The sequence below is a fragment of the chloroplast genome of Triticum urartu, assembly GCF_003073215.2.
Source record: "Triticum urartu chloroplast, complete genome".
In the NCBI taxonomy this organism is placed as follows: Eukaryota; Viridiplantae; Streptophyta; class Magnoliopsida; order Poales; family Poaceae; genus Triticum; species Triticum urartu.
The window spans coordinates 68,796-85,000 of record NC_021762.1 but is presented as its reverse complement, the minus strand read 5'-3'; the positions used below and the strand labels follow the sequence as shown (position 1 = coordinate 85,000).

At 38.4% G+C, this 16,205-nt stretch overlaps 12 protein-coding genes and 2 non-coding genes across 14 annotated transcripts; 10 read left to right on the top strand and 4 right to left on the bottom strand. All coding sequences in view use genetic code 11, as the record gives it.

The window, feature by feature from the left end:
* Positions 1–60: 60 nt before the first annotated feature.
* Positions 61–630, bottom strand: ycf2 (hypothetical chloroplast RF21). The gene has a single exon. It carries the CDS (start codon positions 628–630, stop codon positions 61–63), a length of 570 nt encoding a protein of 189 aa, YP_008239273.1.
* Positions 631–951: 321 nt separating this feature from the next.
* Positions 952–1,025, top strand: trnI-CAU. The gene has a single exon. It is a non-coding gene; the product is annotated as a tRNA-Ile (tRNA).
* A 1,249-nt stretch (positions 1,026–2,274) lies between these two features.
* Positions 2,275–3,759, top strand: rpl2 (ribosomal protein L2). Its single transcript is given in 2 exon segments — positions 2,275–2,667; positions 3,334–3,759. Coding segments are annotated over 2 exon segments (819 nt in total).
* A 55-nt stretch (positions 3,760–3,814) lies between these two features.
* On the bottom strand, positions 3,815–3,889 carry trnH-GUG. The gene has a single exon. It is a non-coding gene; the product is annotated as a tRNA-His (tRNA).
* Positions 3,890–4,020: 131 nt separating this feature from the next.
* rps19 (ribosomal protein S19) lies at positions 4,021–4,302 on the top strand. The gene has a single exon. The coding sequence runs from the start codon at positions 4,021–4,023 to the stop codon at positions 4,300–4,302; it is 282 nt and encodes a 93-aa protein (YP_008239271.1).
* A 77-nt stretch (positions 4,303–4,379) lies between these two features.
* Positions 4,380–4,829, top strand: rpl22 (ribosomal protein L22). Its single transcript has one exon. It carries the CDS (start codon positions 4,380–4,382, stop codon positions 4,827–4,829), a length of 450 nt encoding a protein of 149 aa, YP_008239270.1.
* A 56-nt stretch (positions 4,830–4,885) lies between these two features.
* Positions 4,886–5,605, top strand: rps3 (ribosomal protein S3). The gene has a single exon. It carries the CDS (start codon positions 4,886–4,888, stop codon positions 5,603–5,605), a length of 720 nt encoding a protein of 239 aa, YP_008239269.1.
* A 1,141-nt stretch (positions 5,606–6,746) lies between these two features.
* Positions 6,747–7,202, top strand: rpl16 (ribosomal protein L16). Its single transcript has one exon. It carries the CDS (start codon positions 6,747–6,749, stop codon positions 7,200–7,202), a length of 456 nt encoding a protein of 151 aa, YP_008239268.1.
* A 111-nt stretch (positions 7,203–7,313) lies between these two features.
* rpl14 (ribosomal protein L14) lies at positions 7,314–7,685 on the top strand. The gene has a single exon. The coding sequence runs from the start codon at positions 7,314–7,316 to the stop codon at positions 7,683–7,685; it is 372 nt and encodes a 123-aa protein (YP_008239267.1).
* Positions 7,686–7,825: 140 nt separating this feature from the next.
* rps8 (ribosomal protein S8) lies at positions 7,826–8,236 on the top strand. Its single transcript has one exon. It carries the CDS (start codon positions 7,826–7,828, stop codon positions 8,234–8,236), a length of 411 nt encoding a protein of 136 aa, YP_008239266.1.
* Positions 8,237–8,316: 80 nt separating this feature from the next.
* infA (translational initiation factor 1) lies at positions 8,317–8,658 on the top strand. Its single transcript has one exon. The coding sequence runs from the start codon at positions 8,317–8,319 to the stop codon at positions 8,656–8,658; it is 342 nt and encodes a 113-aa protein (YP_008239265.1).
* A 918-nt stretch (positions 8,659–9,576) lies between these two features.
* On the top strand, positions 9,577–10,596 carry rpoA (RNA polymerase alpha subunit). Its single transcript has one exon. The coding sequence runs from the start codon at positions 9,577–9,579 to the stop codon at positions 10,594–10,596; it is 1,020 nt and encodes a 339-aa protein (YP_008239264.1).
* A 1,614-nt stretch (positions 10,597–12,210) lies between these two features.
* petB (cytochrome b6) lies at positions 12,211–12,909 on the bottom strand. The gene has a single exon. The coding sequence runs from the start codon at positions 12,907–12,909 to the stop codon at positions 12,211–12,213; it is 699 nt and encodes a 232-aa protein (YP_008239263.1).
* A 1,612-nt stretch (positions 12,910–14,521) lies between these two features.
* Positions 14,522–16,048, bottom strand: psbB (photosystem II 47 kDa protein). The gene has a single exon. It carries the CDS (start codon positions 16,046–16,048, stop codon positions 14,522–14,524), a length of 1,527 nt encoding a protein of 508 aa, YP_008239262.1.
* Positions 16,049–16,205: the final 157 nt, after the last annotated feature.

Below are 16,205 nucleotides of genomic sequence, written 5' to 3'. Positions count from 1 at the left end.
AAACCCGCTTCCTGACACGATTGCCTCTTTATCTTTATATAGATAGATTCTATGGGGTTATTACTTAGTAAGTCTATTTTGTACAAGAGCCCCTCCTATCTGATAGAAAAGGGTCCCATGATCCCGAGCCGATCTTACCTTGGCTCGCAAACCCCAAGTTTGTCTATGAAGAGCTAATCTAATTGTATTTTTTTCTAGAATGGATTTCTTATGTGGAATACTAATGGATAGGGCTTCGTTGCTAAGTGCTACAAGATCTAGTGCACTGGAACTCGTGGTTATGGACCCGAATCCTTTAGTATGGAACATTGTCTTTTCCAAGTAAAAACCCCTAGTATATGAAAGAATGAAAAGGTGCTTTCGTTCTTGTGGAATAAGAAGCCCTCGTACCTTAATGAAAGGAAAATCGTAATTTTTCGTTAGGTATTTGACCAAATAGGATCGTCCAGTTCCTACAGAACCTATCACTAAAATACCCGATAGGGCTAAGCGGAACGAAAAGGGTTTTCCATGAGATGGTAAATGAAAACGATTAGTCCCACACGAGGTTTGGGAATAAGTGATTGTCTGATAATGAGCAAGGAATATACGTCTTTCTGCTAAAGAGGATCTATTAAACTCATAATTCATTAGATCCTTGTTATCAATGCCAACTAGGTATCATAAGTAAATGGATCCCGGTTGTTCAATCCTTTGATAACCAAGGTCATTCTTTGCTAAAGAGAAATGATCACTATGAGTCAGACTCAATAGAATTGGATCCATTCCAAATAGCGAGAATTAGGATTCTTGATCCCTCTCAATCTCTCTTTCAATTCGAGGATCCAGAGAGGTGTTTTCATAGTCATCTCCGAATATTTGCCATCTCGGAATATTTTCGATTTCATTTTTCTATGATATGTCTTTCTATATGAAAATTGGTTATTTACGATGTACGATGATCCCTGTTAAGCATCCATGGCTGAATGGTTAAAGCGCCCAACTCATAATTGGTAAATTTGCGGGTTCAATTCCTGCTGGATGCACACGAACGGGAACATTCCATAAGTCTATTGGAACTGGCTCTCTATCCATGGAATCTCATCCATCATCCATACATAACGAATTGGTATGGTATATTCATACCATAACATAAGAACAATAAGAACTCGAATTCTTATCGATACTGGAACTCAGAGCATAGGAGGGAAAGTCGATTTATGGGTGTGGCAGCAAGAAGAGGTGACTGGACTGCAAACATGCATCAAACCCTACGGTGAACAAGCAACTCAAGCTTGTCAACGTAGTCCAGGTTATGCTCATCCGCCGGATACTCCCGTGTCAACAACGGGCCTTCAATCTATGGGAGTTCAACCCGGCGCAGCACCGAACTCTGAGCAGGCTCTTCGACACGATGTACGAAGATCCTGGAAGGTGCTTTTCAAGGGCGCCGAGGCTCCCGCATCCGCTACCGAGGATCGCGGATTCAGCTGGTCAAGAACCTGGCCTCTCTCAACTTTAGCACGTCCTCCTCCGTCAGCATCCATCGGCCTCGAAGGTCGGTAACCGGACATTGTCGAAGGTCCGAAGCGCTTGGAATCTGGAGCCTAGGGTGTTGGAACTCGAGGTGATGGGCGAACTTGTTTTGAGATTGGAGAAAAGGAGTAAGGCCCTGGTCTCTTTATAAGAGGTTGAATACCGGCAGCCCTCCCCGTAACCATTTGGGACTCGCCTTTAATCGACAAGACATGCTAACGGGCACGATTGGGTTACCCATGTCCGTATTGATGATAATCCCGTAACTACACATTTTGGATTTTTGAATCAATGCATAAATATTTGATTTGGAGCTGTTTAAATTATATAAATATTTTAATGGCTCCAAAAATGTTGGGAATTGGTGAGGGCCTCTGGAATATTATATCTAGATGCCACAATTATTTTCAGCATTTATGGAAATGTTTTAACATTTCTTTTAGATACAAAACAAATGTCAGAAATAGAAAACAAAAACAAAATAAAGAGAGAGAGGGAATCGTACCTGGCCTCACCTGGCGGCCCACCTGCTCTGGCCCAACAAGCCGGCCCAGCTGACTGGCCACGCCAGTCGTCGCCTTCCTCGCGCCAGGAGGACAGGGGCACGCGCCCGGCGCGCGCAGCCACGCGCCCGGCCACCTCCTGCCTGCCTGTCCCTCCCCTCGTCGCCTAGTTGCCCCGTGCGACGCCACGCGCCGCCCCGCACCTCTCTCACTCTTCCCCCGTGCTCATCCCCTCCTCTCCCTCGCACTTAATAATACGGCGAAACATTTATACAAAACACCTATCCCGAGCACACGCAAGGGAACCGTAGACAGGCAAGTGAAATCCAATCCACGAAATAATTTGATCCATGGACGGCACCGTTGTGGTAAAGGTCGTAATTCCAGAGGAATCATTACCGCAAGGCATAGAGGGGGAGGTCATAAGCGCCTATACCGTAAAATAGATTTTCGACGGAATCAAAAAGACATATCTGGTAGAATCGTAACCATAGAATACGACCCTAATCGAAATGCATACATTTGTCTCATACACTATGGGGATGGTGAGAAGAGATATATTTTACATCCCAGAGGGGCTATAATTGGAGATACTATTGTTTCTGGTACAAAAGTTCCTATATCAATGGGAAATGCCCTACCTTTGAGTGCGGTTTGAACTATTGATTTACGTAATTGGAAGTAACCAATTAGGTTTACGACGAAACCTAGAAATCGATCACTGATCCAATTTGACTACCTCTACGGGATAGACCTCAACAGAAAACTGTTGAGTAACGGCAGCAAGTGATTGAGTTCAGTAGTTCCTCATAGAAAATTATTGGCTCTAGAGATATGGTAATATGGAGAAGACAAAATTGTTTGAAGCACGCACAGAACCGGAAGCGCCCCTTGTTTCAAAGAGAGGAGGACGGGTTATTCACATTTAATTTGATGGTCAGAGGCAAATTGAAAGCTAAGCAGTGGTAATTAAGACCCCCGGGGGAAAATAGGGATGTCTCCTACGTTACCCATAATATGTGGAAGTATCGACGTAATTTCATAGAGTCATTCGATCTGAATGCTACATGAAGAACATAAGCCAGATGACGGAACGCAGAGACCTAGGATGTAGAAGATCATAACATGAGCGATTCGGCAGATTTGGATTCCTTTCCTATATATCCACTCATGTGGTACTTCATCATATGATTCATATAAGATCCATCTGTCTAGAGATCGTCATATACATCTAGAAAGCCGTATGCTTTGGAAGAAGCTTGTACAGTTTGGGAAGGGGTTTTTTGAGAGAAAAGAAGAATCTACTTCAACCGATATGCCCTTAGGCACGGCCATGCATAACATAGAAATCACACGTGGAAGGGGTGGGCAATTAGCTAGAGCAGCAGGTGCTGTAGCGAAACTCATTGCAAAAGAGGGTAAATCGGCCACTTTAAGATTACCATCTGGGGAGGTCCGTTTAGTATCCCAAAACTGCTTAGCAACAGTCGGACAAGTGGGTAATGTTGGGGTGAACCAAAAAAGTTTGGGTAGAGCCGGATCTAAGTGTTGGCTAGGTAAACGCCCCGTAGTAAGAGGGGTAGTTATGAACCCTGTGGACCACCCCCATGGGGGCGGTGAAGGGAAAGCTCCCATTGGTAGAAAAAAACCCACAACCCCTTGGGGTTATCCTGCGCTTGGAAGAAGAACTAGGAAAAGGAAAAAATATAGCGATAGTTTTATTCTTCGTCGCCGTAAGTAAATACGTAACTAGGAATATGGAAAATTGCATTTTTGGAATTTGCAATAATGCGATGGGCGAACGACGGGAATTGAACCCGCGCATGGTGGATTCACAATCCACTGCCTTGATCCACTTGGCTACATCCGCCCCTTATCCAGCTAAAGGATTTTTTTCTTTTTTCCATTGATCATTATTCTATTTATTCTGACCTCCGTACTTCGATCGAGATATTGGACATAGAATGCCACTCTTTAAAAAGGAAAAAAGGAGTAATCAGCTGTGACACGAAAAAAAACGAATCCTTTTGTAGCTCATCATTTATTGGCAAAGATAGAAAAGGTCAATATGAAGGAGGAGAAAGAAACAATAGTAACGTGGTCCCGGGCATCTAGCATTCTACCCACAATGGTTGGCCATACAATCGCGATTCATAATGGAAAGGAACATATACCTATTTACATAACAAATCCTATGGTAGGTCGCAAATTGGGGGAATTCGTGCCTACTCGGCATTTCACGAGTTATGAAAATGCAAGAAAGGATACTAAATCTCGTCGTTAACTGAATTCTGAATAGAAAGATTAAGAAGAAAAAAAGATTCAAAATAAAGTAAAGGTAGGCGGGGAATAACCTTATTTATGACAAGTTTCAAACTAGTAAAGTATATCCCTAGGATAAAGAAGAAGAAAAGTGGGCTAAGGAAACTCGCAAGGAAAGTTCCAACCGATCGTCTACTTAAGTTCGAGAGAGTTTTCAAAGCACAAAAACGTATCCCTATGTCTGTTTTCAAAGCACAAAGAGTTCTTGACGAGATTCGCTGGCGTTACTACGAGGAAACTGTTATGATACTGAACCTCATGCCCTATCGAGCATCTTATCCCATCTTAAAGTTGGTTTATTCGGCAGCCGCAAATGCTACTCATTATAGGGATTTCGACAAAGCGAATTTATTTATTACTAAAGCCGAAGTCAGTAGGAGTACTATTATGAAGAAATTCAGACCTCGAGCTCGAGGACGTAGTTTCCCCATAAAAAAAAGCATGTGTCATATAACAATTGTACTAAATATAGTAAAGAAATCTAAATAACCTTTAGATCCATCTAAGATTTCGATTCCCAGTAAAAAAATATAGAATAGAAAAATATGGGACAAAAAATAAATCCACTCGGTTTCAGACTTGGTACAACCCAAAAACACCATTCCTTTTGGTTCGCACAACCAAAAAATTATTCTGAAGGTCTACAGGAAGATAAAAAAATAAGGGATTGTATCAAGAACTATATACAAAAGAATAGGAAAAAGGGCTCGAATAGAAAAATAGAATCAGACTCAAGTTCCGAAGTAATTACACATAATAGAAAAATGGACTCAGGTTCAAGTTCCGAAGTAATTACACATATAGAAATCCAAAAAGAAATCGATACGATCCACGTCATAATCCATATTGGATTCCCAAATTTATTAAAGAAAAAAGGAGCAATCGAAGAATTAGAGAAAGATCTACAAAAGGAAATTAACTCTGTAAACCAGAGATTTAATATTTCTATCGAAAAAGTTAAAGAACCTTATAGACAGCCTAACATTCTTGCAGAATATATAGCTTTCCAATTAAAAAATAGAGTTTCATTCCGAAAGGCAATGAAAAAAGCCATTGAATTAACTAAAAAAGCAGATATAAGGGGAGTAAAAGTAAAAATTGCGGGTCGTCTCGGAGGAAAAGAAATTGCACGCGCCGAATCTATTAAAAAGGGTAGACTTCCCCTCCAAACAATTCGCGCTAAAATTGATTATTGCTGCTATCCAATTCGGACTATCTATGGAGTATTAGGTGTAAAAATTTGGATATTCGTAGACGAAGAATAAGTAATCTTGTCTTCGGATTCTGTCCATTGATAGAATAAAAAATGACAAGAGACTTTTTTCCTGAAATCCCTGCAAAAGAAGAAATTATACCTCTTTCTATAAGATTTAATGAAAATTGATAAATCATTTAATATAATTGCTATGCTTAGTGTGTGACTCGTTATTTTTTCTTTTTTTAAGAAAAAAACTTAGTAATTATAGAAAATTAACTAATAACCAACCTATTGCTTCGTATTGTCGAGATCCTAACTAAGAAACAGTCACTATATGAATAAATACCTCTATCATAACATAAATGAGTAGATGTGTCATATAGTTGTAGCAACTGCAATTTTTTCTCTAAAAAAGAAAAGGGATTCTAGGTTGTGAAGCAAAACTAAAGGGATGTGGATAAAGGGAGGGATGATAGAAAGAAGGAAGAGGAAATAAATAAGATATAGGATTCCACTATGTATGGTCTATGAATTACATCATAAAAGGCAATGTGATAAAGCATCAATATAATAAAAATAATAGAGAATTAAAAATTGTAACTTGAAACAAGAACTACAAATTTAAAGCAATAATAAAGAGCCGCCCGGGTTAATAAAACTGAGAAAATTAACTCGGAAAGAAATTTTTTGGAAGCTCCGTTGCGGGATTCAGACCTAACCATTCAAGGAGAAGCAGTGGGAACGACAGAACCTATGATTCCATAGGATTTTATTGAAAAGAATCCTAACACTTCATTGGGTGGGATGGCGGAACAAACCAAAAAAATTGTCTTATTTGGTAAGTTTATAAATTAACAAATAAGACAGGAAAGAGTAAATATTCGCCCGCGAAATTCTTATTGAATTAGAATACTTTACCGCGATTCAATAAGAGTAAAAATAAGGATTTTTTTAAGAAGGATTACATTATCTATAAATATAGAATTTAGATAAATATACACACACATCTGGATATATTCTAGATCTTCTTTTTTGACTATATATTATATTTTTCTGTTTTAACAAATTCAATATAAAAAAACCGAACTTTTTCTATTATCTATTAATGTGTATCTATCCGTACCGTAATATTTTGGAATATTATGAATTAGAGAAATTTACATGCTTTCTGATTCCATTCGCGAGGAGCTGGATGAGAAGAAACTCTCATGTCCAGTTTTGCAGTAGAGATGGAACTAAGAAAGAGAACCATCGACTATAACCCCAAAAGAACCAGATTTCGCAAACAACATAGAGGAAGAATGAAAGGAAAATCCTGCCGAGGCAATCGTATTTGTTTTGGTAGATATGCTCTTCAAGCACTTGAACCCGCTTGGATCACGGCGAGACAGATAGAAGCAGGACGAAGAGCAATAACACGATATGCACGTCGTGGTGGAAAAATATGGGTACGTATATTTCCCGACAAACCGGTTACACTAAGACCCACGGAAACACGTATGGGCTCGGGAAAGGGGTCCCCCGAATATTGGGTATCCGTTGTTAAACCTGGTCGTATACTTTATGAAATGGGGGGAGTATCTGAAACTGTAGCTAGAGCAGCTATCTCCATAGCTGCCAGTAAAATGCCCATACGAAGTCAATTTATTCGATTAGAGATATAGAACCCTAAAAGGGGTATGGAAGATAAAAAAAAATGCTCGGTTTTTCTTTCTGGAAAGACAATATTTCTTTCATCCTTTTGCATTGAAATAACAAATTGAAATCAAAATAATATGATTCAACCTCAGACCCTTTTAAATGTAGCAGATAATAGTGGAGCTCGAAAATTGATGTGTATTCGAGTCATAGGAGCTGCTGGTAATCAGCGATATGCTCGTATTGGTGATGTTATTGTTGCTGTAATCAAAGACGCATTGCCCCAAATGCCTCTAGAAAGATCCGAAGTAATTCGAGCTGTAATTGTACGTACATGTAAAGAGTTCAAATGCGAAGACGGTATAATAATCCGCTATGATGACAATGCTGCGGTTATAATTGATCAAAAAGGCAATCCAAAAGGAACTCGAGTTTTTGGCGCGATTGCCGAGGAATTGAGAGAATTGAATTTTACCAAAATAGTTTCATTAGCTCCTGAAGTATTATAAATACTAGTAGGCGAAATTGAGACCAAAGAATTAATTTAGTAGATTGTGTTTTACGTATATGTTTTAAAATCCAAAATGAAAAAAAAAAAGAAAACATGTTGATTATAGAAAAATTAGGAGGAACCTAGAATTAGAGTCTTATGGGCAAGGACACTATTGCTGATTTACTAACCTCTATAAGAAATGCGGACATGAATAAAAAAGGAACAGTTCGAGTAGTATCTACAAATATTACCGAAAACATTGTTAAAATACTTCTACGAGAGGGTTTTATTGAAAGTGTTCGGAAACATCAGGAACGTAACAGATATTTCTTGGTTTCAACTTTGCGACATCAAAAGAGAAAGACTAGAAAAGGAATATATAGAACAAGAACCTTTTTAAAGCGTATCAGCCGACCCGGCTTACGAATTTATACCAACTATCAAGGAATTCCTAAAGTTTTGGGTGGAATGGGAATTGCTATTCTTTCTACTTCTCGAGGAATAATGACAGATCGAGAAGCTCGACTAAACAGAATTGGGGGAGAAGTCTTATGTTATATATGGTAATCGCCCCGCCTATAGTGCTCGAATTCTATCTCGCCCTTCCTATTTTTAAAATAAAAATAGAAAAATAGGAGAAAAAAAATATGACAGAAAAAAAAAATAGGAGAGAAAAAAAAAACCCGAGAGAAGCAAAAGTAACTTTCGAAGGTTTAGTTACGGAAGCCCTACCCAATGGAATGTTCCGCGTTCGGCTAGAGAATGACACCATCATCCTAGGCTATATTTCAGGAAAGATACGGTCTAGTTCTATACGAATACTGATGGGGGATAGGGTCAAAATTGAAGTAAGTCGTTATGATTCAAGCAAGGGACGTATAATTTATAGACTTCCCCATAAGGATTCGAAGCGTATCGAAGACTCGAAGGATAGCGAAGATTTGAAGGATAGCGAAGATTTGAAGGATACCAAAGATTCAAAGGATTAGGTTTTTCTTTTTTTTTTTCTAGGGTAATAAATTCTAAGTTCTAAAATTCAAGCGAAGAGACTTATTTTTTCCAAAAGATTAGATTCATAGTTTAAAAAAGGATACGGAAATATGAAAATAAGAGCTTCCGTTCGTAAAATTTGTACAAAATGTCGACTGATTCGTAGGCGTGGACGAATTAGAGTCATTTGCTCTAATCCGAAGCATAAACAAAGACAGGGGTAATCTTTCGAAAAAGAACTTTACTTTCTAAAAAGTAAAAAAAAGTACCCGCGGAAATGTTCCAATTCCAAATAAAATAATTTCATTTAAAATAATTAAAGTAAAGGGTTTATTTTACCCTGAAACGGATATCTTTGTATCTTTTTTTCTTTTTTTATTTCTAACTCATATTTATGAGATAATAAAATATGGCAAAAGCTATACCAAAAATTGGTTCACGTAAGAAAGTGCGTATTGGTTTACGTAGGAATGCACGTTTTAGTTTACGGAAGAGTGCACGTAGAATAACAAAAGGGGTTATTCATGTTCAAGCTAGTTTCAACAATACCATTATAACTGTTACAGACCCACAAGGTCGGGTGGTTTTTTGGTCCTCGGCCGGTACTTGTGGATTCAAAAGCTCAAGAAAAGCATCACCCTATGCTGGTCAAAGAACAGCAGTAGATGCTATTCGTACAGTAGGTTTGCAACGAGCAGAAGTTATGGTAAAGGGCGCTGGTAGTGGAAGAGATGCCGCATTACGAGCCATTGCTAAAAGTGGTGTGCGATTAAGTTGTATACGCGATGTAACACCTATGCCGCATAATGGATGTCGACCGCCTAAAAAAAGACGTCTGTAAAAGAATTAACCCGCTTTCAACTTTCATTTCAAGAGAAATAAACGATTCAATGATAAAATAATAATACTAGTCTATTATGGTTCGAGAGGAGGTAGCAGGATCCACTCAAACACTACAGTGGAAGTGTGTTGAATCAAGAGTAGATAGTAAGCGCCTTTATTATGGTCGTTTCATTCTGTCCCCGCTTAGAAAAGGTCAAGCGGACACCGTCGGTATTGCCTTGCGAAGAGCTTTACTTGGAGAAATAGAAGGAACATGTATCACACGTGCAAAATTTGGGAGCGTGCCGCACGAGTATTCTACAATAGCAGGTATTGAAGAATCCGTACAAGAAATTTTACTAAATTTGAAAGAAATTGTATTGAGAAGTAATCTCTATGGAGTTAGAGACGCATCCATTTGCGTCAAAGGTCCTAGATACATAACTGCTCAAGATATCATCTTACCGCCTTCCGTAGAAATCGTTGATACGGCACAACCTATAGCTAACTTGACAGAGCCCATTGATTTCTGTATTGATTTACAGATCAAGAGAGATCGTGGATATCAGACAGAACTCAGAAAGAACTATCAAGATGGAAGTTATCCTATAGATGCTGTATCCATGCCTGTTCGAAATGTGAATTATAGTATTTTTTCTTGTGGGAATGGAAATGAAAAACACGAGATACTTTTTCTAGAAATATGGACTAATGGAAGTTTAACCCCTAAGGAAGCACTTTATGAGGCTTCTCGTAATTTGATTGATTTATTTCTTCCTTTTCTACACGCGGAGGAAGAGGGCGCTAGTTTCGAAGAAAATAAAAACAGGTTTACTCCACCCCTTTTTACTTTTCAAAAAAGATTAACTAATCTAAAGAAAAACAAAAAAGGAATTCCATTGAATTGTATTTTTATTGATCAATTAGAATTGACTTCTAGAACGTATAATTGTCTAAAAAGGGCCAATATACATACACTATTGGACCTTTTGAGTAAGACTGAAGAAGATCTTCTGAGAATTGACAGTTTTCGTATGGAAGATAGAAAACATATATGGGACACTCTAGAGAAGCATCTCCCAATTGATTTACTTAAGAATAAACTCTCGTTTTAAATCCATTGCAATTTTTTTTCTTCTTCTTTTTCGAGTTAGAATAAAAAGAAAACAATTTAGCATCTTTGGTACAATCTATATTTTCGCGAAATGGATCATAATAAAATGGATTTTAGGTATCTAGGGAAGATTCACTTGGAAGTAACTATTTCCTAGATACCTATGGTACTTCACGGTTGAATGAATCAAAAAATATCTAAAAAAGACCTAAAGTTAATGATTTATCAATGGGTAATGTTGCTCCAATACCTAACCAAAGAGCTACTACAGTACCGATTAAAAAAACGGTCGTAGCTACTGGGCGGCGAAATGGATTTTGGAATTTATTGACATTCTCTAGAAAAGGTACTGTCAATAAGCCTGTTGGCACAGAAACCATTAAAAGAACGCCCAATAACTTATTGGGTACCGTACGGAGTATTTGAAACACGGGAAAGAAGTACCACTCGGGTAATATTTCCAGAGGAGTTGCAAACGGATCTGCCGGTTCACCAATCATTGATGGCTCGAGAACCGCTAAACCTACATTACATGCAATAGTACCTAGAATTACTACTGGAAAAATATATAAAAGATCGTTGGGCCATGCGGGTTCCCCGTAATAATTATGTCCCATCCCTTTAGCTAATTTAGCTCTTAATACAGGATCATTTAAGTCTGGTTTCTTTGTTATTGGGATAGGTGAACTCTTTAGGATCCATCCCCCAAAGGAACCGGACATGAGAATTTATCATCATCCGGCTCGAGCAAGAGTGAAAGAAATAAGACCGCGGAAGATCCTTAATAGAATTAAGGTTTATAATGACTCAATGACTCTAGGCAAGAAAAGCTTTATCAGATTCTCTTTTCCGAAGTTGCACCTACAACTACTCATTGAAAATAATCCTATTCTTATGGGTAAATGCTCAATATCCAAGTGGGCTTACAAATTTGATCATGATCAATTGCTTTGTGGATTGTCTCATGTCTCTTGATTAGTTGGTATTTATCCCCTCAATATCGCAAGTTTCTTACCTCCAAACAAAATATTTACTTGTTACTAATAAAAAATCAAAAAGTTTAGCCTACATTCTTCCTTAGATCCCTTCTTTTACTCCGATAGTATTGCGGATCACAATCGATGCAAAGAAAATGAATGCATTTCCATACTATAATAAAAAGGTAAGTGTAATAAATAGAGAACTGGATCATGTCACATGACTTATTCCATTTCTACTCTATGGGATCTTACGGAGCCTGTTCATGGATGACATGGTTGCGGTATGATCATAGAAGATATTCTCCTCAAGTGAACCAGCCTATCCTTCCTAGGTAGGGGACTTACATGTTGATTGGATGCGGAGACACCTTTGGTTGTGAATTCTAATGTGGCAGATCCAATTCTTTATCTGCATGGCCAAATCAATAATTCAAGTCACACACTCCCATAATCCGCCTTTTTTCTTTCGTAAAATTAACTTCAACTATTTGTATTGTATAAAAATACTTTGGAGTTGAAGAGAAGTATCCAAATGACATGTGTTATTTTACAATAACCCATGCTTGTAGCAATGAAATACCAAAACCTACCCGATATGATATATGATAATTATAATTCTCTATGATATGCCTTCCCTATAAAGGACCCGAAATACCTTGCTTACGTATCATTGGAAAGTGCATTAACATAAATACGGCAGTAAGCAGAGGCAGTACAAAGGTATGTAAACTATAAAAACGAGTCAAAGTGGATTGGCCCACACTAGCACTTCCGCGTAATAACTCCACTAAAGGCGATCCTATTACCGGAATGGCGTCAGGTACACCTGTCACAATTTTGACTGCCCAATAGCCAATTTGATCCCAAGGCAAAGAATAACCAGTTACACCAAATGATGCAGTCAAAACAGCCAAAACCACACCTGTGACCCAAGTTAATTCGCGGGGTTTTTTAAATCCCCCTGTGAGATACACACGAAATACATGCAGGATCATCATTAAAACCATCATACTTGCTGACCATCGATGAACTGATCGGATTAACCAACCAAAGTTGGCCTCGGTCATTATGTATTGAACCGAGGAAAAAGCCTCTGTAACGGTTGGTCGGTAGTAAAAAGTCATAGCAAAACCGGTAGCGACTTGTACTAGAAAACAAGTAAGTGTAATTCCCCCTAAACAATAAAATATGTTGACATGGGGAGGAACATATTTACTAGTTATATCATCTGCAATTGCCTGAATCTCAAGACGTTCCTCAAACCAATCATATACTTTATTGAGATAGGTAACTAACCCGAGTCCCCCTCTAAGAGCCGTATATGAAAATTTCATCTCGTACGGCTCAAGCAGAAACACAAAAATTTTCAACGAATATTAGAAAAAAGGTTCAAAACTTCATCAGCCACTGAATTGGGTCGATTTGCCTTGAAGATATCAAATAAGAAAAATCCGGAATATCTTCTTTGTGATGATAATGCCAAAAAATCTCAAGTTGGCGCGTCTTTCTTTCTTCCTTTCCCTTATGTTGGTCATTAGAGGCTTCTTGACTTTTCTCTTCCCTATAAAGGATTTGTTTTTTTATGCGTAATATAGAAATTATCTTGTTGAGATCCTATGAATCAGTTCAATTAAAACCTTAGATTCATACTAGAGCCACGATGATTTAGTCTCAAGCTAAACAAAAGGCAAGGGTTCTTCGAATAAGAACCGCTTGATAATCATTTATTGAATCAGTGTAATGACTCGACAAAATCGAGAGAAAAAAAGTTGTCTTTTGGGCAAACAAAATTGGAAGGAAGAAAATTTCTTTTTTATTTTTATTTAAGAACTACTTGAATTTTTCAGTCTGGTTGCGAGGTCTTAATAGTGAGTATGAATCATAGTTCCATTTTTTTTGATCCACTCTATCTATTTCGTGTTCCAGATACTAGAATAAATAATATCTGACGAATTAGAATCATCTTGATAGAGATAACAGGCCCTTTCTATGTATTATCAATAGGATCAATTCTAACAAGTCACACACTCATATTCCAGAGATACCGAAACAAAAAAATTCCGCGGTCGAACTACCATAATATCTAGAAATGTAGATCTTAAACTAGAAAGGCTTTTTTGGATGGAAAAACTCTGACTTCCTAGTTTTAGTTAGTAGAAACCTAATTGGTTAAAATTCCGTCCAGTAAAACGGAAGAATTATAAATTTCTAAAATGATAGATAGGAATATAGCGAATAAAGCCATTGCGATCCCCATAAAAGGAGTAGTCCCCCAACCCGGGGCGACTTTCCCATATTCCGAATTCAAGGGTTTCAGTAAACTACCTGCACCAGTTCGTTTTGGCCTAGGTTTAGAACTATCTTCAACGGTTTGTGTAGCCATAAATTCTATTTAATCATTGGTGTTGACTTTGTATACTATTCCGTTGTAGTTGTAAATACACGATCTTTTCGTAGATCCATTGTAATCTTGAAATTCTATAAAAATGGAAACAGCAACTTTAGTCGCCATCTCCATATCTGGTTTACTTGTAAGCTTTACTGGGTATGCCTTATATACCGCGTTTGGGCAACCCTCTCAACAATTAAGAGATCCATTCGAAGAACACGGAGACTAATTTAAGTAAGAAGTCTCCCAGATAGGGGGACTTCTTACTTAAATGAAATTATTTTATTCTTTTAGTTGGAGTTGGTGGAACCTTAGGTGGTTCTCGGAAGAAGATAGCGAAAAAAATTATCCCTAAAGTCGAAACTAAAAGGAACGTATAAACCAATGCTTCCATAGATTCGATCCTGGTTTATTTACAATTATAACTTCCACACCTATTCATTTGTCATTTGGGATAATTTCCCATATAAAGAAAGAAAAAGAGTCAAAGAAAGGATGGGAGATGTTTCCCATGTCAAATCAAAAAAGAGAGGTGAAAGATACTATAACAATGTGTATCAGACTGCCTGTTTCCTTGTAGTTGGATCTCCCACTTTTTGGAATGTTCCAAATTCCACTTGAGCATCCAAATCTGGATCAATACCAGCAAAAACATCTCGGAACAATGTTCTAGCGCCATGCCAAATGTGTCCGAAAAAGAAGAGCAAAGCAAAGGTAGCATGACCAAAAGTGAACCAACCCCTTGGACTGCTGCGAAAAACACCATCAGATTTCAAAGTAGCCCGGTCTAATTCAAAAATTTCCCCTAATTGAGAACGCCTCGCATATTTTTTTACAGTAGCAGGATCAGAATAACTTACTCCATTAAGTTCGCCACCATAGAACTCCACCGTTACACCTACTTGTTCAACACTATATTTGGATTCTGCTCTTCTAAAAGGAACGTCTGCTCTAACAATTCCCTCCTCATCTACCAAAACAACCGGAAATGTTTCAAAAAAAGTAGGCATACGGCGTACAAAAAGCTCACGTCCTTCTTTATCTCTAAAGACGGGATGTCCTAACCATCCAACAGCTATTCCATCCCCATTGTCCATTGAGCCTGCTCTGAATAATCCCCCTTTTGCCGGATTATTACCAATATAATCATAAAAGGCTAATTTTTCGGGAATTTTAGACCAAGCTTCTGATAAACTAAGATTTTCGGCTAAACCATTGCTAACTCTTCGATATATTTCTTGCTGAAAGTATCCCTGATCCCACTGATAACGAGTAGGCCCAAATAATTCGATTGGGGTCGTTGCTGACCCATACCACATAGTTCCAGCAACTACGAAAGCTGCAAAAAAAACAGCAGCGATACTACTGGAAAGTACAGTTTCAATATTGCCCATACGTAATCCTTTATATAGACGTTGAGGCGGACGGACACTAAGATGGAATAAGCCCGCTAATATACCCAATGTACCCGCAGCAATATGATGAGAAGCTATTCCCCCCGGAACAAAAGGATCAAAACCTTCTGCACCCCACGCTGGATTTACAGCTTGTACTTTTCCAGTTAGTCCATAAGGATCGGATACCCATATCCCAGGACCATACAAACCCGTTACATGAAATGCCCCAAAGCCAAAGCAAGCCACCCCTGCAAGAAATAAATGAATTCCAAAGATCTTGGGCAAATCCAAAGAGGGTTTTCCCGTCCGCTCATCAGAGAATATTTCTAGGTCCCAATATACCCAATGCCAGATCGCTGCCAAGAAACACAAGCCAGAAAACACAATATGCGTACCTGCCACACCTTCATAACTCCAAATACCCGGATTTGTTACAGTTCCTCCTGAAATACTCCAACCACCCCACGAATCCGTTATTCCTAAACGAGTCATGAAGGGAATTACGAACATACCTTGTCTCCACATTGGATCCAGAACAGGATCAGAGGGATCAAAAACTGCTAATTCGTATAAAGCCATTGAGCCAGCCCAACCAGAAACTAGAGCTGTGTGCATTATATGCACCGCAAGCAATCGACCCGGATCATTCAATACGACAGTATGAACACGATACCAAGGCAAACCCATGGAAATACCCCTTTAGCAAAGAAAAATAGACACGATGTCGCTTTATTTTATCGCATTGAAAAAGACTATCCATATCCTATGTACCTAACCCTTCTAGGGGATTCTGTGTCAGAAAGCGCGAATATTTATTTCATTCCATTAAAAATAAGAAGCCAAT